Below are 23,358 nucleotides of genomic sequence, written 5' to 3' on the forward strand. Positions count from 1 at the left end.
CCCAAGCTGAGAGCCCGCGCCTTGGCTCCATCTCTGCAGCCGGCTTCCCTGCTCCGATACCTGGGAGCTCTGCCGCACTCAGGCACCCCCGGTCTTTCTGTGACCCTGAGGGTCCTGAGACCACACTGTCCCACAAGGTTTCCACCCCCCACTTAGCCACCGGAGTGACGTCCCTCAGCGGAGCAGACTTTTAAAAGTTCCGATTTTGTGCTCCGCGGCTCTATCACTTGCCAGAAGCGGCCGACGGAGGCCCCCTTCCCCGCCATCTATCCTCCCGAATATCACCTCGGATTCACTTCTCCGCACGTCCTACCTTCCAGAAAGTGGCCGCTTTTCTGTTCAGAGAGTTGCTGCTATTGTTTTCTTACATCTCTGGTTGAGTTTGCAGGTGTTCAGAATGATTTGATAACTATCTAGCTGAATTCCTGGGCCCAAATGAAATTAAGGTGTCCTACTCCTCTGCCATCTTATAAATAAATCTTCCTTTATGTTTTTTAATAGTTGCTTTATATATTTGGGTGCTCCCGTGTTGGTTGCATAAATATTTACAATTGTTATATCTTCCTGTTGGATTGTTTCTTTTATGATTATATACTGTCTTTCTTTGGCTCTTGTTAGAGTCTTTGTTTTAAACTCTGTTTTGTCCAATATAAGAATTGCTACCCTGGCTTTCTTTTCACTTCTATACTGGCATGATAAATGGTTTTCCATCCCTTAACTTTCAATCTGCATGTGTCTGTAGGTCTGAAATGAGTCTCTTGTATGCAGCATATAGATGGGTCTTGCTTTTTTATCCACTCTGTCACCCTATGTCCTTTGAGTCCATTTACATTCAAAGTAATTATTGAAAGTTATGTACATATTACCATTTTGTTACTCATTTTATGGTTGTTTTTGTACTTCTTCTCTGTTCCTTTCTTCTCTTGCTCTCTTCTCTCATGGTTTGCTGGCTTTCTTTAGTGATATATTTGGATCCTTTTTTCTTTATTTTTTGCATATCCACTATCAGTTTTTGATTTGTGGTTACCATTAGCTTTGTATATAACATCTTCTGCATATAGCAGTCTATATTAAGTTAATGGTCACTTAAGTTTGAACCCATTCCAAAAGCACTAAATTTTTACCCCTCTCCCACTCCACATTTTAGGTATATGGTGTCATACTTTACATTGTTTCATTTTGTGAAACCTTTAACTGAGTTTTATAGATATACTTAATTTTACTGCTTTTGTGCTTCCTACTTTTCCTACTCCTACTTATGGTTTTTCCTTTCCACTCAAAGAGTCTTCTTTATCATTTCTTGTAAGGCTGGTTCAGTGGTGATGAATTCTTTTAACTTTTCTTTGTCTGGGAAACTATCTTTCCTTCTATTCTGAACAATAGCCTTGCTAGATAGAGTATTCTTGGCTGCAGGTTTTTTTCTTTCACCACTTTGAATATATTATGGCAATCCCTTCTGGTCTGTACAGTTTCTGCTGACAAATCAGCTGATAGCCTTATGGATTTTTTTCTTGTATGGAACTGTTTTCTCTTGCTGCTTTTAAAATTCTCTTTATCACTACTTTTTGACATTTTAATTACTATGTGTCTTGGTGTGGACCTCCTTGGGTTAAGTTTGTTGGGGGCTCTCTGTGCCTCCTGGATCTGGATTTCTATTTCCTCCCCCAGTTTAAGGTATGTTTTCAGCTATTATTTCTTTACATAAATTTTCTGCCCTCTTTTCTGTCCCTTCTTCTGGGATCCATATAATGTGAACAGTGTTATGCTTGATGGTGTCACTGTGTTCACTTAATCTGTTCTCATTTTTTATTACTCTTTTTTATTTCCCCTGTTCAGCTTGACTGTTTTCCATTACTCTGTCTTCCAGGTCGCTGATCTGTTCTGCCTCTTCTAGTCTACTATTTATTCCCTCTAGTGTATTTTTAATTTCAGTTATTGAATTTTTCATCTCCAATTAGTTCTTTTTTATGTTTTCTATCTCTTTGTTGAGGGTCTCACTGAGGTCCCCCACTCTTTTCTCAAGTCCAGTGATTATCTTTATGACCATTACTTTAAATTTCCTATCAGGTGTATTATTAGCTCTGTTTTATTTAGCTCTCTTGCTGTGATTTTGTCCTGTTCTTTCATTTGGGACACATTCCCCTGTCTCATCATTTTTTCCAACTCTCTGTATCTGTTTCTATGTGTTAGGAAAGTCAGCTATGCTGCCTGCTCTTGAAAGGAGCGGCCTTATGAAGAAGAGGTCCCATAGTGCCCTGTAGTGCAATGTCCCCTGTTCCCCAGAACGTGGTACTCCAAGGGTTTCTCCTATATATGTTGCATGTTCTCTGCTATTGTGGCTGAGCTGCATTTGCCTTCAGTCCAGTCATCTGCAATGGCTCTCTTTGCCTGTTGTGGGCAGTGTTTCATCCCTGTGTTGTTAATGGGCCAGTTTGGGGCCACACTAGGCTTGAGGTGGGTCAGACCAGGCATTTGTCAGAGCTGCAGACACCAAACTGCAGGATGCTCTTCCTGTGTTGCCCCCTGGAAGGCTTTTGTTAGTAGGCAGGGCACTCTCCCTGTGTTGCCCCCTGAGAAGCTTTCATTGGTGCATGGGGCCTGCAGTCAGACCAGATGTCTGCCCCCAGCCCACTGCTGGGGCTGTAGTTGAACTCATGTATGTGGTTATCTTCCCCTCTCTCAGGGCAGGAGTCACTTTGGAGTGACTGTTGGATGGGGTGGGCATGTTAGATGGGGTGGGTCTTCTGACAAGGGCATGTTGGATGGGGTGGGTCTTCAGGAAAATGCAGGGGGCGGGGTTCCTGGTGTTAGCAAGGTCTGTGCTAATCTCTGGGGGAGGGGACCTGTAGCTGCTTTGGAGAACTGCTGAGGATGGGTTGAAGGGGGTGGGTCCACAGAAGTGCATGGGGGTGGGGTGTGCTGTTTGCAAGCTAGGTGGAAAGTATGCCTATTGGTTCCCACAGGTGTCTGTGTATCTAGGCGGGGTCGGGGGGGTGTGTAGGAAATGGCACCTGCCAGCTCTTTTGTTCTTGGAGAAGTCTCCTAAGGATCTCTGCCCTTCCAGCACACATTCTGAGATTAGTAAATTAATCTCCTTCCCATATGTACCAAGTGTTTTTCAAACTGCTGCTTCTAGGCTGTATCTCAGTGGGGTTGTTTGCTTTGTTGTGTCTTTAAGGACAGAAACTCAGTTTCCTACTGCCTTCTAGCCCTTCCAGAGCTGAGCCACTGACTTTTCAAGTTCCTGGCATTGAGACTCACTGATTGTAGGAACTTGCAAAGTTAAGTCCCTCTGGCTTTCAAAGCTAAATGTTATGGGGATTTGTCTTCCCAGTGTGGGTCCCCCATGTCTGAGGTGGCTGGTGTGGTGTCTTCTCCTCTCCCTTCTCTGTGCCTGCGGTGTCCCTCCCTCCTGCATACAGTCTTGCAGGTCAATTTCGTTCCCAGTCATGTCCCTGCTCTTCCTACCACTGTCAGTGTGGCCTCTTCTCTACGATTAGCTGTGAATAGTATGTTTTGCCAGTCTTTGGATCATCTTCAGGGTTATTTACAGCAGCATGGCTGTTATCTAGGTGTATCCATGGGATGAAGTAAGCTTAGGATCCTCCTGCTCTGCCATCTTCCTGGAAGTCCAGGGCCCCCTTTTTAATAAAAGCAAATGTACCTTTCACTGGGAATTGTAAAAGAAAGGGAAGGCTGATAAACCTCCATTATGGGAAAAGCCCAACCTCATCATATTTCCATCTTTCACCAAATGAAGAGTGGCATTATGCATGCTAACACATGTACCATGTACCTAAGCATATACCAAGCATCTGCCCACACCTAGACACAAGTGTACACCAAGCATGTATACACATGGTTGTATACCAGAACATGAATGAAAATATGTACAAATACATGCTAGAAATATACCCACATTAACTTCTATAACAACAACAGCAACAACAATAACTAACACTTATTTAGCACTTACCCTGTGCCAGGAAACGTTTAAGGATTTTTAATGCATTAATTTATTTAATCTTCACAACTGCCCTAGAATATAAAAGCACATAGAGGTAAAGTGCCTTGCCTCAGGTCACAAACTATTCAGTGATGGAGCTGGAAATCAAGCCATAATCACTCAGTGCATTCCCCAAATATACACATATACAAAGGCAGACACTGGGCACCCATGCAGCAGCCCATTCACATCTGTGGGAGCGTGCCCATGAAAGCGCCAACCCAGAAATATTTATCTTTCCTCAAGTTTGCCATGTTACATATCACTTTACAGGCCAGTCTGACACAAGAAAAATTTGGCAACATACATTGATGCCTACAGCTGCTCAGAAACAAATATCTGTTTGATACCCTAACACACTTTGGTTATCTCATCACATCTACCAAGTACTTCTTTCCCCAAACTTTTATTTCCTCAGATGCAACTTTCTTGGCTCAGGGTTCCTGGCCAACTACCACCCCTCCTTACCTCTCCCATACCGCCCAGCTCCTCATTCTGTCCTTTCAAGTACTGGTCCCTCATAACAATGCCCTGTCCCCTTCATCCTTACACAGAGTGACATAATGTATGACAAGCTCAGTGTCCTGATTGATATCCTGACTGAGGAGGCAGCAGTTGAGAAAAGTGCTACAGTATGTGCAGACGATGGCAAGGCAGATGGAAAACCCTTCGCCCCTCGAATAGACCACATAGCCAAGTGCAAGTTGGAGCTGGCCACAAAGGCCCAGAATCTCCAGAAATCCTTGAAGCTCATCATATTCCAAGTTCAACAAGGTAAGGGTCCCAGAGTTGTGGTGATTGACGTAAGGGAAAGAGAAGGTTCCAGTGGATGGATTACTGATCTCCCTCACTCTGGGTCTGCTATTTGACTCCACTACCAAAACTTGACCTGATTCTGCATTCATAGAGCATCCAAAGTCAGTCCTCAGACTGCTAATTTCAAAAGCCTCAGTCCTAATAAGCTGTCTCTTTGGCTCCTCTACCTCCCAGGCACTCAATCCTTGCTACTCATTTATTTTTGGAACTAACACTCATCCTAAACAATTACAGCTCCTAAGTGGCCTGGCTCAAAGTTCTGTCAGCTTCCACCATCAGTCCTGGAATTTTTTTCCACCTGTTCCTATTTCCTTTCAACCACCAAGCCTGTGACTATTTTAAAAAGAAAAGAATGTTCATCTGTGCATGTCTTACATAGTATTAATCAGGCACAAGGGCCCTGAGAGTGGTCCTGGGATCTCTGGCATTGATTGCCATTCCCCACAACTCATGACATCCACAAGCTTTCAACTCAGACTGAAAACTCTTTCATTTCCTCCAACTTCTTAATTTAACATTTTGGCTCCCACTTCTTCCCCACTACACACAATGCTTCTTTGAAAAACAGATCAGAAAGTGGTGTAAGACCAAGTGTGCTCTACCTGAACTGTTGGAATTGAGTAGAAGTCCGTGTAGCAAGGAAGTCCCTTTGGCTGGCCTCTGACTTTTAGCCATGGTACCTTCTCCTACCTTTAATATAGCCTCAGCCAAGTTTCCCAGAAAGAAGGGAAATCTCCATTCTGCACTGTAAATGTAGCAAACAGCCAATTTGCCTCTATTTCTGTAGTTAGTTTCTAAGTAGTGGAGATGTAGCCATAATCTTATTACAACTAACCCTCAGCCTGCTCCATCAACATGTAAGTCAGATTTATAGCTACAGCTTGTGGCAATGGGGCAGAGAAAGGTACCCCTAGTAGGATAGGGATTGAACCTATGAGCTTGAGCACAGGTTGAGCACCTAAGCTATACAATATATAGGCTGGTGAATGGAAGGACATTTCTCAAATATTCTTGGAATGGATGAAACATTTCAATGAAAGGATGGCATGGTCCTAGAGGCTCAAGTCTGGAAAAAAAAGTAATGTGAGTAAATGAATTAACAAAGAGGTGATAATGAAGACAGAAGAACAGAGGGTTTCCCACCTTGCTCCCCTGCCCCAGGCCCTGAGCTTCTACTCACACTACATTTACTGGGTGACAGAAAAAGAGTAAGCAGTAAAACAGAAAGCTCAGGCATGGATATGAAGAGACATGGGGGCAATATTGTAAGAAAGCTAAGACTACAAACAGCATTGTGGAAGAGAGAAGAAAGTCAACTGGGGGTCTCTACTGTCTACCCACACACTGACTGGCATTAACTAAACAGAAGAGATGCTTAAGGGCAGAAGGAAAGATGGCGGAGGAGTAGGGGACCCTATTTCAACTGGTCCCCGGAATTGAGCTGGATATCTACGAGACCACTCTGAGCACCCACGAAATCAGCCTGAGATGTAAGAAGATCTGGATCTCTACAAGCAGAATATCGCAGGCGGTTGGTTTTGAGGTACAGAGTGGGGAGCCATGATTCCGTGGGTAGATATCGGAAGATAAACGGCAGCGGGAGGGTGCCTGGCCGTGGGGATCCTGCACCGCCCGCCGGTGAGTGACAGCCTCGCGCGCTGCGGACGGGGCACAGACTCGCAGACCGGTAGCGGCGGGGAAAGGACTCTGGGGCAGCCCCCGGGACAGAAACCTGGAGCGGCTGGGGAGCCACTGGCGGTTTTAGAAGCACAAAGGGCAAAGACGTGCCCTGACCTGGAGGCAGGACTGGGAGCGCTGCGGAGGGGCGCACAACCCAGGACGCTGCAGTTTATAGCAGCACGGACAGAAACGGACACGGTGTGGCCCGGAGAGCTCACTGAAGAACAGACTGCGGTCTCTCTGCTCTGAGGCAGAGGGTTGGAAACGGTCACTTCTGCTCTCACTCGCGGAAGAGATGCGGAAAGCACCCAGGGAAAGCCACCAGAGAATAAAAGCCCCAAAAACTGATTCCCGCTGAGCCCATCCCCCACCACAGGGGGGCAGGGCAACTCTGCCCGAACACGGTTGCCTGAGTAACAGCACGGCAAGCCCCTCCCCCAGAAGACAGGCTGGGAAAACAAGAGGCCAGCAACCCTAAGGTCCCAAGAAAACAGGTGCATCTTGCTTGGGTTCTGGTCAATAATTTGGACTCTATACATTCCCTCAACCACCTCTCAACAGAATGACTAGGAGGAGGAACCCCCAAAATAGAAAAAGTAGAAAAAGTCAGAGATTATGACTTATGCTGCAGATTTACAAATGGATGCAGATATAACCAAGATGTCAGAGATGGAATTCAGGCTAGCAATTGTGAAGACAATGGCTAGAATGGAGAAATCAATTAATGGCAACATAGAGTCTCTAAGGGCAGAAATGAAAGGTGAATTGGCAGAACTTAAAAATGCTATCAATGAGATCCAATCCAATCTAGATAATCTAACAGCTAGGGTAAGTGAGGCAGAAGAACGAATAAGCGACCTGGAAGACAATATAATAGATAAAAAGGGAAAAGAGGAGGCCAGGGAAAAACAACTCAGAATCCATGAAAAGAGAATCAGAGAAATAAGTGACACCATGAAGCGTTCCAATGTCAGAATAATTGGAATCCCGGAGGGAGTGGAGAGAGAGAGAGAGGACTAGAAGATATATTTGAGCAAATCGTAGCTGAGAACTTCCCTCATCTGGGGAATGAAACAAACATTTGCATCCTAGAGGCAGAGAGGACCCCTCCCAAGATCAAGGGAAACAGGCCAACACCCCGGCATGTAATAGTAAAACTTGCAAATCTTAGAACCAAGGAAACCATCTTAAGGGCAGTTAGGGGGAAGAGATTCCTTATGTACAGAGGGAGGAACATCAGAATAACGTCAGACCTATCCACAGAGACCTGGCAAGCCAGAAAGACCTGGCAAGACATATTCAGGGTACTAAATGAGAAGAACATGCAGCCAAGAATACTTTACCAGCAAGGCTTTCATTTAGAATGAATGGAGAGATGCAGAGCTTCCACGACCGGCAGAAGCTGAAAGAATATGTGACCACTAAGCTGGCCCTGCAAGAAATATTAAGGGGCGTTCTATAAGAGGAGAAAGACCCCAAGAGTGATCTACAACAGAAATTTACAGGGACAATCTATAAAAACAACATCTTCACAGGCAACATGATGACAATTAATTCATATCTTTCAATAATCACTCTCAACGTGAATGGCCTAAATGCTCCCATAAAATAGCACAGGGTTGCAGATTGGATAAAAAGACAGGACCCATCCATATGCTGCCTACAAGAGACTCATTTTGAACCTAAAGATACATCCAGTCTGAAAGTGAAGGGATGGAGATCCATCTTCCATGCCAGCGGACCTCAAAAGAAAGCTGGGGTAGCAATTCTTATATCAGACAAATTAGATTTTAAACTAAAGTCTGTAGTTAGGGACTCAGAAAGACACTATATCATTCTTAAAGGGTCTATCCAACAAGAAGATCTAACAATTGTAAATATCTATGCCCCCAACATGGGAGCAGCCATCTACAGAAGCCAACTGTTAACCAAAATAAAGAGTCATATTGATAACAATACATTAATTGTAGGAGACCTCAATACTCCACTCTCAGCAATGGACAGATCATCTAAGCAGAAAATCAACAAGGAAACAAGAGCTTTGAATGATACATTGGACCAGATGGACCTCATAGATATTTACAGAACATTCCACCCTAAAACAACAGAATACTCATTCTTCTCGAGCACACATGGAATTTTCTCCTGAATAGACCATATACTGGGTCACAAATCAGGTCTCAACCGATACGAAAAGATTGAGATTATTCCCTGCATATTCTCAGACCACAATGCTTTAAAACTGGAACCCAATCACAAGAAAAAATTTGGCAGAAATTCAAACACTTGGAAGCTAAAGACCACTCTGCTCAAGAATGTTTGGGTCAACCAGGAAATCAAAGAAGAGTTTAAACAACTCATGGAAACCAATGAGAACAAAAACACATCGGTCCAAAACCTATGGGATACTGCAAAGGCGGTCCTAAGGGGGAAATACATAGCCATCCAAGCCTCACTCAAAAAAATAGAAAAATCCCAAATTCACCAACTAACTCTACACCTTAAAGAACTAGAGAAAAAGCAACAAACAATGCCTAAGCCATGCATTAGAAGAGAAATAATTAAAATTAGAGCAGAAATCAATGAATTAGAAACCAGAAACACAGTAGATCAAATCAACAAAACTAGAAGTTGGGTCCTTGAAAGAATTAATAAGATCGATAAACCACTGGCCAGACTTATCCAAAAGAAAAGAGAAAGGACCCAAATTAATAAAATTATGAATGAGAGAGGAGAGATCATGACTAACACCAAGGAAGTAGAAACAATTATTAGAAATTATTATCAACAACTATATGCCAATAAACTGAGCAATCTGGATGAAATGGAGGCCTTCCTGGAAACCTATAAGCTGCCTAGACTGAAACAGGAAGAAACTGACAGCCTGGATAGGCCAATAACCAGTAACGAGATTGAAGCAGTGATCAAAAACCTCCCAAAAAACAAGAGTCCAGGGCCTGATGGATTCCCTGGGGAATTCTACCAAACATTCAAAGAAGAAATAATACCTATTCTACTGAAGCTGTTTCAAAAACTAGAAACAGAAGGAAAACTTCCAAACTCATTCTCTGAGGCCAGCATTACCTTAATCCCCAAACCAGGCAAAGACCCCATCAAAAAGGAGAATTTGAGACCGATATCCCTGATGAATATGGATTCCAAAATCCTCAACAAAATCCTAGCTAATAGGATCTAACAATACATTAAAAGGATCATCCACCACTACCAAGTGGGATTTATCCCCGGGATGCAAGCGTGGTTTCAACATTCGCAAATCAATCAATGTGATAGAACACATTGATAAGAGGAGGGAGAAGAACCATATGGTCCTCTCAATTGATGCAGAAAAAGCATTTGACAAAATACAACATCCTTTCCTGATTAAAACTCCTCAGAGTATAGGTATAGAGGGAACATTCCTCAAGTTCATAAAATCCATCTATGAAAAACCCACAGCGAATATCATCCTCAATGGGGAAAAGCTGAGAGCCTTTCCCTTAAGAACAGGAACACGTCAAGGATGCCCACTCTCACCACTATTGTTCAACATAGTACTAGAAGTCCTAGCAACAGCAATCAGACAACAAAAAGAAATAAAAGGTGTTCAAATTGGCAAAGAAGAAGTCAAACTCTCTCTTTTCGCAGATGACATGATACTTTATGTGGAAAACCCAAAAGACTCCACCCCCAAATTACTAGAACTCATACAGCAATTCAGTAATGTGGCTGGATACAAAATCAATGCACAGAAATCAGTTGCTTTCTTACACTAACAACGCAACTGTAGAAAGAGAAATTAGAGAAACGATTCCATTTACAACAGCACCAAAAACCATAAGATACCTCGGAATAAACCTAACCAAAGAGGTAAAGGATCTATACTCTAGGAACTACAGAACACTCATGAAAGAAATTGAAGAAGACACAAAAAGATGGAAAAACATTCCATGCTCAGGGATCAGAAGAATAAACATTGTTAAAATGTCTATGCTACCCAGAGCAATCTATACCTTCAATGCTATCCCGATCAAAATTCCAATGACATTTTTTGAAGTGCTGGAAAAAACAATCCGAAAATTTGTATGGAATCAGAAAAGACCCCGAATCGCCAAGGAAATGTTGAAAAAGAAAAACAAAGCTAGGGGCATCACATTGCCCGATTTCAAGCTATATTACAAAGCTGTGATCACCAAGACAGCATGGTACTGGCACAAAAACGGACATATAGACCAATGGAACAGAATAGAGAACCCAGATATGGACCCTCAACACTATGGTTAAATAATCTTTGACAAAGCAGGAAAAAACATGCAATGGAGAAAAGACAGTCTCTTCAATAAATGGTGCTGGGAAAATTGGACAGCCACATGCAGAAGAACGAAACTCGACCATTCTCTAACACCACTCACAAAGAGAAACTCAAAGTGGATGAAAGACCTCAATGTGAGAAAGGAATCCATCAAAATCCTAGAGGAGAACATAGGCAGTAACCTCTTTGACATCGGCCACAGCAACTTCTTCCAAGATACATCTCCAAAGGCTAGTGAAACAAAAGCAAAAATGAACTTTTGGGATTCCATCAAGATAAAAAGCTTATGCACAGCAAAGGAAAGAGGCAACCCACAGAATGGGAGAAGATATTTGCAAATGACACTACAGATAAAGGGCTTGTATCCAAGATCTATAAAGAACTTCTAAAACTCAACACCCAAAAAACAAATAATCAAGTCAAAAAGTGGGCAGAAGAGATGAACAGACACTTCTCTGAAGAAGACATACAAATGGCTAACAGACACATGAAAAAATGTTCATCATCATTAGCCATCAGGGAAATTCAAATCAAAACCACATTGAGATACCACCTTACACCAGTTAGAATGGCAAAAATGGACAGGGAAAGAAACAACAAATGTTGGAGAGGTTGTGGAGAAAGGGGAACCCTCTTACACTGTTGGTGGGAATGCATGTTGGTACAGCCACTTTGGAAAACAGTGTGGAGGTGCCTCAAAAATTTAAAAATAGAGCTACCCTATGACCCAGCAATTGCACTCCTGGGTATTTACCCCAAAGACATAGATGTAGTGAAAAGAAGGGCCATATGCACCCCAATGTTCATAGCAGCAATGTCCGTAATAGCCAAACTGTGGAAAGAGCCAAGATGCCCTTCAACAGATGAATGGATAAAGAAGATGTGGTCCATATATACAATGGAATATTACTCAGCCATCAGAAAGGATGAATACCCAACTTTTACATCAACATGGATGGGACTAGAGGAGATTATGCTAAGTGAAATAAGTCAAGCAGAGAAAGTCAATTATCATATGGTTTCACTTATTTGTGGAACATAAGGAATAACATGGAGGACATTAGGAGAAGGAAGGGAAAAATGGGAGGGGGGATTTGGAGGGAGAAATGAACCATGAGAGACTATGGACCTGAGAAACAAACAGGGTTCTAGAGGGGAGGGGGGAGGGGGGATTGGTTAGCCCGGTGATGGGTATTAAGGAGGGCACGTACTGCATGGAGCACTGGGTGTTATACAAAAACAAAGGATCGTGGATCACCACATCAAAAACTAATGATGTATTGTATGGTGACTAACATAACATAATAAAATTTAAAAAAAAAAGAGGAGATGCTTAAGAAGTGCTCAACCAAATATAACCAATCCTCCTTCCTTTCTTCCTTCCTTCCTCCCTCCCTCACTCCCTCCCTTCCTTTCTCCCTTTCTCCTTCCCTCCCTCTCTCCCTTCCTCCTTTCCTACCTTCCTTTCTCCCTCCCACCCTTCCTTCCTTCCTACCATCCTTTTTCCCTTCCTCCCTCTCTCTCTTACTTCCTTCCTACCTTGCTTTCTCGCTCCCTCCTCCCTTCCTTTTTTCCTTCCACTTTTCCTCCATAGTTCTGGATGAGCAAAGCCGACAGACAATATCAGTTAAGAACTTTACTTCAACGTTCTTCCTGGAAGATGACTCAGAAGATATTAGCCAGATGAGCCCAAGACACCGTAAGGATCTTTCTTTCCTTTTCTTATTCTAGCCTTCATCACTGTCTTCTAGCTCCCAGAGAATAAAGATGTGTTCTCACGCATCTTTCTTTAGCCATAATCCTACTCTGCAGTAGATATCCCTCCCTCTTTCCCGGAAACCTCACAGTATATGATCCCATGACAATATCCAGAAGTAATGACCTCATTAGGTACTTTGAAAAGGCTTGCCTGATGAAACTCAAGATTTGAAGTTGTTTTCACTGCCAGCAAGCAAGTAGCCCTGTCTTACTATTCTCTCAGAGGAAGTCCATGTCCATCTAAGATGATCCCTCTTTGGATTGAGAACCTTGATTATAATCTAAGAAAAAGTCATTGAGCTTGACCCTGGTCCCACATAGAAAATAGGGTGAAATGCAAGTGAGGGGAAGGGCTTTCTTATTTTATCTGACACCAAGGTGATGTCTTTTGTGTCTAGGTTCTCGTCGTGGCACTTTGTCTTCTATATCTTCTCTGAAAAGTGAAGACCTAGATAACCTCAATTTGGAGCACTTACATTTTACACCAGAAACTATGTAAGTATTTAGCCCTACCACCACTTTTTACTTCCTTCTTTCTCTGGTTAAAAGAATAGTCTAAGGATATCCAGAGTCAAATCCTGACTCCGCTTCCTAGTTGTGTGACCTTACAAAAGTAATTCAACCAATCTGAGCCTGAGTTTTCTCATTATAAAATGAAGATAATTGTAGAATTAGCCACATTATGTTTCTTGTGTTTATTCAGTTTATATATGCGTAGTACTTGCATTGAACAATGCTCAACATAGTTAAGTGCTATATGTGTTAACAGTAATTATTGTTATTCTCATTATAAATACTTAATAAACATTAGCTGTTGTTATTTCAAAGGATCTGTTATTCCACTGTTGCTTTCAACAGTAAATAATTGGAGGTGCTAAAAAATAAATGAGCATTTAGGGGACTAGATAGAAAATCTAAGGGCATCTCTTTCATTAGCCGTGCCTCTTTAAAATATTCCCAGCATCCAGGTTCCACCACATTTGCTCCTTTTGAGTTCCATTAAGATCAGTTTGGACATCACCTAGAGAAACCCCAATCTCCAGACTGCAGTTGAGGGAGGCAAATCTCATGTGAGAGATGTGGGGTCATTTGAGTAATGAATAAAAAAATTATCTATGATTGAGTAGCTAAACTGTACTCATTTTCAGTTTCTCAAAAGAAGGACACAGCTGGCAATTACTTCAGTTAACTGCAGCTTCTCATTTATTCCTATCTCCAACCCCCACTCCCCTCTACTTCACCATTGGCTTACACTCATGTCTGAAGTCTCATGGACCTACCTTATGAGTTTTATTTTTTTATTTTTTTTAAAGATTTCATTTATTTATTTGAGAGAGAGAATGAGAGAGAGAGAGAGCACATGAGAGGGGGGAGGGTCAGAGGGAGAAGCAGACTCCCTGCCGAGCAGAGAGCCCGATGCGGGACTCAATCCCAGGACTCCAGGATCATGACCTGAGCCGAAGGCAGTTGCTTAACCAACTGAGCCACCCAGGCGCCCCACCTTATGAGTTTTAATCAGTGGTACGCTGCCAAATGTTTAACAACCAGTTCTCTGAGGGGAAAAAATCCTGATTTCTTCCTAATACAAACCCTCCCACCATAACCTATTTCTTTTTTATTTTTTACATAGAATTGTAATTCCTGCTTTTTATTCACATACTATATCATTTGATTCATTATATAATATCAGCCCATACTACTGGATACTTAAATATGTCATTTTCCACTAGACATTTCTTTTCCACTAAACATTTATTTTATTTTATTTTATTTTATTTTATTATGTTATGTTAATCACCATACATTACATCATTAGTTTTTGATGTAGTGTTCCATGATTCATTGTTTGCGTATAACACCCAGTGCTCCATTCAGTACGTGCCCTCTTTAACACCCATCACCAGGCCAACCCATCCTCCCACTCCCCTCCCCTCTAGAACCCTCAGTTTGTTTTTCAGAGTCCATCATCTTTCATGGTTCATCTCCCCCTCCAATTTCCCCCCTACATTTTTCCCTTCCTACTATCTTCTTCCTTTTTTTTTTAGACATATAATGTATTATTTGTTTCAGAGGTGCAGGTCTGTGATTCATTTCAAGCTACTGATATAATTCCATTGAATGCAGAATTGGGACATAATAGGCATAATCAGCTTATATGAGCTGGTACTAACTGGTTCCAGCACACTGGTTTTGATGTTGACACCCAAGATGGATGCAGAAGAATCAAAATAAAACCTGCCTGGCTTTTTTGGTTGTGTACATATCTACCCTCTTTTATCAGTCTTTTCCCTCAAATGTGTGGTCACTTTGCCCTTTGATGTGAAAGTGCTACAAAGGGGTTCAGACATCTCTGAAAACAGTACTGCAGACTTTACTTTCATCATACATTTTTATCTGAGATGCTTAAAAGTTCTTTATGGGAATAAGTCAGTTAGTATTTCCCTTTGTTATATGTGAAGAAAATATTGACCACTCATATCTAAGGGCCTCCAAAGATGATTTCTTTATTATGAGTTCCAATCCCACTGAATCCTCCCACCTGGCTGGGTGCCCTCTCTTAAAGCAAACAAGCTAGGTGTTAACACAATAAGACATCTATATGTTCCTGTCACAAACATAGTCTTGTGCCCAATGTAGGAGAGGCCCTCCCTCAGTGGTTTTCAATCATGCAGATAAAGTCTCCAGCCTAATGATAATGGCACTTCTTTCCTACACCAATGTCTGTCTGTCCTCTTCTTTCCTTTGGCTAATTTCAGACGCTTCAAAGAAAGGTGTGTCATGAACAACTATTTTGGAATTGGACTGGATGCTAAAATTTCTCTGGAATTCAACACCAGAAGAGATGAACACCCAGGACAATACAAGTAAGGAAAAGAAACTCCCCTCCCTACATGCAAACACACAATTACAATATACACATATATTCCTACATCCCCTACCTTTCAGACAAGCAAGAGAAAGAGGTTCTTTAGAAGTAAAACACATTGTTCCCAATGTTAGCCTAGTGGGATGGCTTTCTCTAAATTTTGACCTGATCTGTGATGACTCTGCTTTGGCATCCTGAACTTGGAGCTGCCTACATAGTTTAGACCTATAGATTGCTGTGTAACACAGCTCATGGTGTTACTGTTATTGAAAACAGATTACACTGACTTGATTCAGCCTATTTTCTACCTTTGTTCTGTCTGTGAGAGCTTGGCCAGGTCCCAGTAGTGGCTTAAGTCGTTATTGCTTGGTAAGGCTACAAATTATCAAAGATTGCCGTACTGGTTCTTGGTGTTCCTAATGCCTGGTTCCCCAGGATCCAATGATTTTACCCCATCTAGTATTAGGTTACTTGGCACCTTTTAGTACTTTTGTACTATAGACATACCCTAAGGCAGCCTCAGAGTTCTTGTAAATTGAAACTACAAGTAAAAAAAAGCACACACCCCACCACCACCCCTGCCACTTGCCACCAGAACTTCTTTCTCAGAGCAGACCCGGGCTGAGGAACAAGTACTTTATCAGATATGTGTTTTGCAAATATTATTTTCCAATTGCTTGTCTTTTTTTATGACTCATTTTATAGTAAACATTTTTAAATAAGTATGCATAGATGTACATAGAAAAGGGTTTATAATTATAAAACAATGTTCCGGTGATTATTTCATAGGGATTCAATTGCAGGGTGATTTTTCTTTCTACTTTATATATTTATTTTTTTAATTATTGAAGCATAGTTGACATATAATCTATTAGTTTCAGGTGTACAACATACTGATTCAACAATTCTATACATTGCTCAATGCTCACCAGGATAAGTGTAGTTACCATCTGTCACCATAAAATATTATTAAAATATTATTGACTACATTCCCTATGCTGTATATTTCATCTCTGTGACTTATTTATATTGTAACTGGACTTTTGTACCTGTTAATCCCCTGTATCTATTTTGCTCATTTCCCCACCCACATCCTCTCTGGCAACCACCAGTTTGTGCTCTGTATTTATGAATCTTTTTCTGTTTTGTTTTGTTTTTAGATTCCACATATAAGTGAAATTATACAGTATTTGTCTTTCTCTGACTTATTTCACTTAGCATAACACTCTCTGGGTCCATCCATATTGTTGCAAATGACAAGATTTCATTCAGTTGCTTGTCTTTTTTTGTTGTTGTCTGTCTTTTAATTTTCTTAATGGTGTCTTTTGAAATAAAAAAGATTTGAATTTTGATGAGTTCCAACTGATCAATTCTTTTCTTTTATGGACCATGCTTTTGATGACATAGCTAAACAGTTTCACCTAACCTAAAAAACTTGCTCCTAAGTTTTCTTCTAAAATTTGTGTTGTTTTTGCTCTTACATTTAAGTCTATTATCTGCTTTGAGTTAGTTTTTGTGTATGGCATGAGGCAAGGGTCTAAGTTTGTCTTTTTGCATGTGAAGATCCAATTAGTGCAGCACCATTTTTGATGCTATCCTTTCCCCCAAGGAATTGTGTTGGCACCTTTGTCAAAAATCAATTGATGAAAAATGTAAAGGGGGCGCCTGGGTGGCTCAGTTGGTTAAGCGACTGCCTTCGGCTCAGGTCATGATCCTGGAGTCCCGGGATCGAGTCCCGCATCGGGCTCCCTGCTCGGCAGGGAGTCTGCTTCTCCCTCTGGCCCTCCCCCCTCTCATGTGCTCTCTCTCATTCTCTCTCTCAAATAAATAAAATCTTAAAAAAAAAAAAAGTACTTTAAAAAAAAAAGAAAAATGTAAAGGTTTTTTTCTAGACTCTTACTTCTGTTCCATAATTCTATATGTCTATCTTCACACTGTCTTAATAACTGTAGCTTTATAGTAAGTTTTGAAATTGGAAGATGAAAGTCCTCCAACTTTGTTCTTTGTCAGAATCGTTTTGGTTGTTCTAGGTATTTCGAATTTCCATATAACTAAACTCCTATTTTTATATATGAGGAAGCTAAAGTGCCCAGAGAACTTACGGTTTCAAACAAGAGTCCAAATAATTTTGTGCTAGCCTTCTTACATTTCAAAATTCATGCCTTGTAGTGACTCATTGTCACTCTAAAAGTTCATAGTATTCATCTTATTTTATTTTTCCTTCCCTTCCCCTATACTCATCTGTTTTGTTTCTTAAATTCCATATGAGTGAAATCATATGGTATTTATCTTTCTCTGACTGACTTATTTTGCTTAGCATAATACCCTCTAGTTCCATTCATGTCAGTGCAAATGACAAGATTTCATTCTTTTTGATAGCTGAGTAATATTCCATTATATAAATACACACATCCCACATCTTCTTTATCCATTCTTCTGTTTATGGACATCTGGGCTCTTTCCATATTTTGGCTATTGTGGACATTGCTGCTATAAACATTGGTGTGCATGTGCCCCTTCAGATCACTATGTTTGTATCTTTTGGATAAATACCTAGTAGTCCAATTGCTAGGTCATAGGGTAGCTCTGTTTTTAAACAGAGAGGGAGACAAACCGTAAAAGAGTCTTAACTATAGGGAACAAAGTGAGGGTTGCTGGAGGGGAGGCAGGTAGGGGGATGGGGTAACTGGGTGATGGGCATTAAGGAGGGCATTTGAAGTAATGAGCACTGGGTGTTGTACACAACTGATGAATCACTGAATTCTACCCCTGAAACTAATAATACAGTATATGTTAATTAAATTGTGTTTAAATAAAAAAAAATTAAAGGAAGAAATAAAAAAGAGAGTGAGTAAAGAATTTTGGGAAGTAAACTGAGTTTCATGGTCATGCTTCAAAATGGCCTTGCTGACTACCAAAAGGAAGCTTGTGCAATGGAAGAATATTTCTCATTATACAGTACATGGAATAATAGTAACTATAAAATCTAACACTTCTATTACATTTTTTAGGCATCCAAATCATAATCAAGTATAAAAGCTAAAGGTCTGGAATGTTGTACAGGAATAACACAAGAATGATTATGTACTGTACTTATTAAAATATACATACATCTGATTTAATACCAGTAAAAGGTATTAAAATAGTAAAAAAAAAAACTCATAGTAAACTCTATCCAACGTTTTTAGTGATTGTAAGCCCCGGCCTGTTTTTATCAGAGATCTTACAGTCAGTAGAACCCTGTCCTTCCCACATCCACCCCAAGTCTCCTGACATCATTTGCCTTCCCATATTCTCTCCACTGGCTCCTCCTCTACAATCTGCCTAGTAAGCTTAGCACTATTCTATGGCACTGGTTTAATATACAGGTCTTAGAAAATCCCTCCACTTTGCCAGAAAAGTTACACTTCAAATATATTGCAGTATAAGAGTCATATGTTTCAAATGAAATTGATCCCAAGCAGCTGAAATTTTATGCTCCTGGAATGGCACTTGCCAGACTAGCTGGTGTGTATAAACCAGTTATGCTCATAGTTTTTTATGAATATTGCATTCTGAATATAGCCTGTGTCTTCCAAGTCTGAGCTAATATCAGCATCAAGGAAAAACAGCAAATTGAGGTGATGCTGAGGCTTCTAGAGGGCCCAGGAGCCCATTTCAGTAGGTGTTTGCATAGGGGTACAGGTTACATTATCCTAGCATCCCCTCTTGTGTCCACTTACCATCTGACATGACTCCTCTCTATAAGAAGGTACTTGGAGATGGTACTGGCACAAATATAGACACATAGGGGCACCTGGGTGGCTCAGTTGTTAAGCATCTGCCTTCAGCTCAGGTCATGATCCCTGGGTCCTGGGATCGTGCCCTGCATCGGACTCCCTGTTCAGTGGGAAGCCTGCTTCTCCCTCTCCCACTCCCCCTGCTTGTGTTCCCTCTCTCACTGTCTCTCTCTCTCTGTCAAATAAATAAATAAATAAAAGCTTTAAAAAAAAAAACAAATATAGACACATAGATCAATGGAACAGAATAGAGAGCCCAGAAATAAACCCATGATTATATAGTCAATTAATCTACAACAAAGGAGGCATGAATATGCAATAGGAAAATTCTCTTCAACAAATGATGGGAAAACTGGACAGCTACATGCAAAAGAATGAAACTGGACCATTTTCTTACACAATACATAAAAATAAACTCAAAATGGATTAAGGACCTAAGTGTGAGACCTGAAACCATAAATATCCTAGAAGAGAGCACAGGCAGTAATTTCTATGACATAGGCTGTAGCAACATTTTTCTAGATATGTCTCCTCTGGCAAGGGAAACAAAAGCAAAAATAAACTATTGGGACTATATCAAAATAAAAAGCTTTTTGCACAACAAAGGAAACAATCAGCAAAACAGAAAGACAACCTACTCAATGGGAGAAGATATTTGCAAATGATATATCCAATAAGGGGTTAGTATCCAAAATATAAAGAATTTATGCAGCTCAACACCAGAAAAACAAATAATCCAGTTAAAATGGGTAGAAGATGTGAACAGACATTTCTCCAAAGAACACATACAGATGGCCAACAGATACATGAAAAGATGCTCAATATCACTAATCATCAGGGAAATGTAAATCAAAACATCAGTGAGATACCACCTCACACTTACCAGAATGGCTATAATCAAAAACACAAGAAACAACAAGTGTTGGCAAGGATGTGGAGAAAAGGGAACCCTCTTTCACTGTTGGGAAGGCAAACCAGTGCAACAACTGTGGAAAACAATATGGAGTTTCCTCAAAAAATTAAAAATAGAATTACCATATAATCTAATAATTCCACTCTATTTACCCAAAGAAAATGAAAACACTAATTTGAAAAGATATATGTACCCCTATATTTACTACAGAACTATTTACAATAGCCAAGATATGGAATAAACCCAAGTATCCATCCTTAGATGAATGGATGAAGATGTGGTGTGTGTGTGTGTGTGTGTACACACACAATGGAATATTACTCAGCCATAAAAAATAACGAATCTTGCCATTTGCAACAACATGGCTGGATCTAAAGGATATAATAGTAAGTGAAATAAGTCAGTCGAAGAAAGACAAATACCATATGATTTCACTCATATGTGGAATTTAAGAAACAAAACAAATGAACAAAGAGAAAATAGACAAACCAAAAAACAGACTCTTAAGTATAGAGAACAAACTGATGGTTACCAGAGGGGAGGTGGTTGGGGGATGAGTATAATAGGTGGTGGGGATTAAAGAGCACAATTATCATGATGAGCACTGAGTAATGTATAGAATTGTTAAATCACTATAGTGTACACCTGAAACTAATATAACACTGTATGTTAACTATACTGGAATTAAAAAAAAAAACTTTTTTTTTTAAAGGAAGGCACTTGAGGAATAAGATGGTGTCTCCTCTTGCTTTTCTTCATTCATTTATATTATTCACCCTCTGATTATCTTTCTCTATCCTTACCTCCCTATAGTAGCCGCCTTAAGAACAAAATGTGGTATGGTCTTCTGGGAAGCAAGGAACTTTTCCAGCGCTCTTATAGGAAACTGGAAGAACGAGTACACCTGGAGGTGAGTGGAAAAGAGGGCAATACTTCCTGACATGGAGAAAGGAAATCTCATTACTTTGGAAATCAACTTTTCCCTATTTCTTTGGTTCTTCCCAAGCTTTAACTCTGATCGTCCCTCGCAGCTCCTGGGAGGAAGGCATAAAGATAGATTTCCATTTCCATTTTGTGGATAAGAAAATGATAGCAAAGGGGCGCCTGAGTGGCTCAGTTGTTAAGTGTCTGCCTTCGGCTCAGGTCATGATCCCGGGGTCCTGGGATGGAGCCCCGCATTGGGCTCCCTGCTCGGCGGGAAGCCTGCTTCTCCCTCTCCCCCTGCCACTGCTTGTGTTCCCTCTCTTGCTGTCTCTTTCTGTCAAATAAGTAAATAGAAATCTTTAAAAAAAAAAAAAAAGAAAAAGAAAATGATAGCATGAAGAGAAGACAGCCCTTCCCCCATCTCTGTAAAGGTCCCTCCACACTGGTATCTGAAGGGCCAACAAATGAGAACTACTCTTTTCTTTCAGTGTGATGGAGAAGCCATCTCCTTGCCAAACCTGCAAGGCATTGTAGTGCTCAACATTACCAGCTATGCTGGAGGTGTCAACTTTTGGGGAAGCAGCACAGCAACCACGGTGAGTATGGAACAAGGAACAGGGAAGGAAAAAGCTTGACCCCTCTAGGGTCTCTCAGAAAGGATAGCTGGACTGACTGGTGTAGGAAGTAGACAATGGGGGAATAGGAGATAGACTGGGAACCTTTATTAGCTTAGCTATGTGATCAGGTTTTTTTTAAAGGCAATTACCATCCCAGAGCACAAGAATCAACCAAAGGCCTCAGGATCAGATCAAATCTTAGGTGTTGGCTGGACTTTGAATTTTCTACTCCTCATGCCTGAAAGATCCTTAAAAGGTTTCTCTTTTCTCCAAGGAGTTCTGTAAATAAAACCTCCTGGGAAATTGGCCATGACTCCTTTCCTCTGAGCTCACTCAAGAAAGTCATGAGGCCAATGGGACTGGCCTTAGGGATTTATGAAGCTAGATTGGACGGGGGGGAGGTTTGGGGGAGCCAGCTAAAAGTTGTGATCTCAAAAGGGGCTAAGAATTGTGATCTCAGTGCCCTTCTTCCAGATTGGTTTCCTGACCTCATCTTTCCCCTTTTAATATACAGTTTTTCCATTCTTCATGAGCTAGAAAAATTCTCACCAGGAGCCTTCACAGCATATGTGCTTGTGATAGACAGGGTGTGGTTTCTCAAGGGTGGGATATGTGACATAGTTTTTCCTCCTCAGGAATATGAGGCTCCTGCAATAGATGATGGGAAGCTGGAGGTAGTGGCTATCTTTGGTTCTGTACAAATGGCAATGTCCCGTATCATTAACCTGCATCATCATCGCATCACCCAGGTAGGCAAGGGTTGGGTGGGCACCAGAAAAGCCTGGGCTTTGAGGCTACAACCTAGAATGTGGAGTAGTCCCACAAAATAACTGGGTGTAAGAGTGCCAGGGTGGAGGGAGGTTATCTGGTGGGTGGTAAGGTGCTGGCTAAGGTTGGAGACAGAGGTCATAGGGACCAAAAGGAGCCAAAAGCCCATAGGAAACAGGTGTTTTTCCCTGAAATAATCCGATTCACATCCTTGCCAGTCCTGCTTCAGATACACATTAAGGCCATTACTGTGGGATTATCAGATTGATCTGTGGTATTGGCCTCATTTTTCTCCTCCATCCTCCCTCCTCTTCTCTGGCAGTGCCATGAGGTGATGATAACCATTGATGGTGAAGAAGGTATCCCAGTGCAGGTGGATGGAGAGGCCTGGATTCAGAGGCCAGGCCTTATCAAGATTAGATACAAGAATGCTGCCCAAATGTTGACAAGAGATCGGGTAAGAAAGGAAAATCTCACCTTTCTCCTATATTGTCTCCTCTATAGCTGTCACTTGAGTATTGAATACTTCCAGTCAGGCAGAATTCCTCAATGGGAGGTCTGCATGTCGCTTACATCAGAGTCACCTTGGATGCTTATTAGAAATGCACATTCCTGGGCCCCACACCAGACCCACTGAATCAGAACGGGGATGGGTAGCTCCTGGGAACTGCATTTGTAAATAAGCTCTCTGAGACATTCTGTCATATACTGACATTTGCAAACCACTGTCAAGAGAGTGAGACAAGGAGCTCCCTCTTTTGGTTTTAGACAAAGTTGTTCCTCTCCCTCCACTGCACAGAGAACTAAAGGCCTCAAGTAGCTATGGAGATATCTCCTTCGACAAGAGATTGTTCATTGAATATGGTCTTTAAGTTTCTCTAAGATTGAAAATGCTGCATTTGCAAATGCCACCCACTTCAGT

General features: G+C 41.2%; 1 protein-coding gene across 1 annotated transcript in view; it reads left to right on the top strand.

Annotated features, from left to right (window-relative positions):
- DGKK (diacylglycerol kinase kappa) overlaps positions 1-23,358 on the top strand; it is a 148,562-nt gene that overhangs the window by 115,330 nt on the left and 9,874 nt on the right. The window contains exons 15-22 of the mRNA XM_044911813.1: positions 4,561-4,780; positions 12,406-12,510; positions 12,968-13,064; positions 15,326-15,433; positions 20,941-21,037; positions 21,540-21,647; positions 22,304-22,417; positions 22,759-22,893. Of these exons, the coding sequence (XP_044767748.1) occupies positions 4,561-4,780; positions 12,406-12,510; positions 12,968-13,064; positions 15,326-15,433; positions 20,941-21,037; positions 21,540-21,647; positions 22,304-22,417; positions 22,759-22,893 (984 nt within the window). The remainder of the gene's footprint in view (positions 1-4,560; positions 4,781-12,405; positions 12,511-12,967; positions 13,065-15,325; positions 15,434-20,940; positions 21,038-21,539; positions 21,648-22,303; positions 22,418-22,758; positions 22,894-23,358) is intronic.

This window comes from Neomonachus schauinslandi, chromosome X (genome assembly GCF_002201575.2).
Source record: "Neomonachus schauinslandi chromosome X, ASM220157v2, whole genome shotgun sequence".
NCBI classification, from domain to species: Eukaryota; Metazoa; Chordata; class Mammalia; order Carnivora; family Phocidae; genus Neomonachus; species Neomonachus schauinslandi.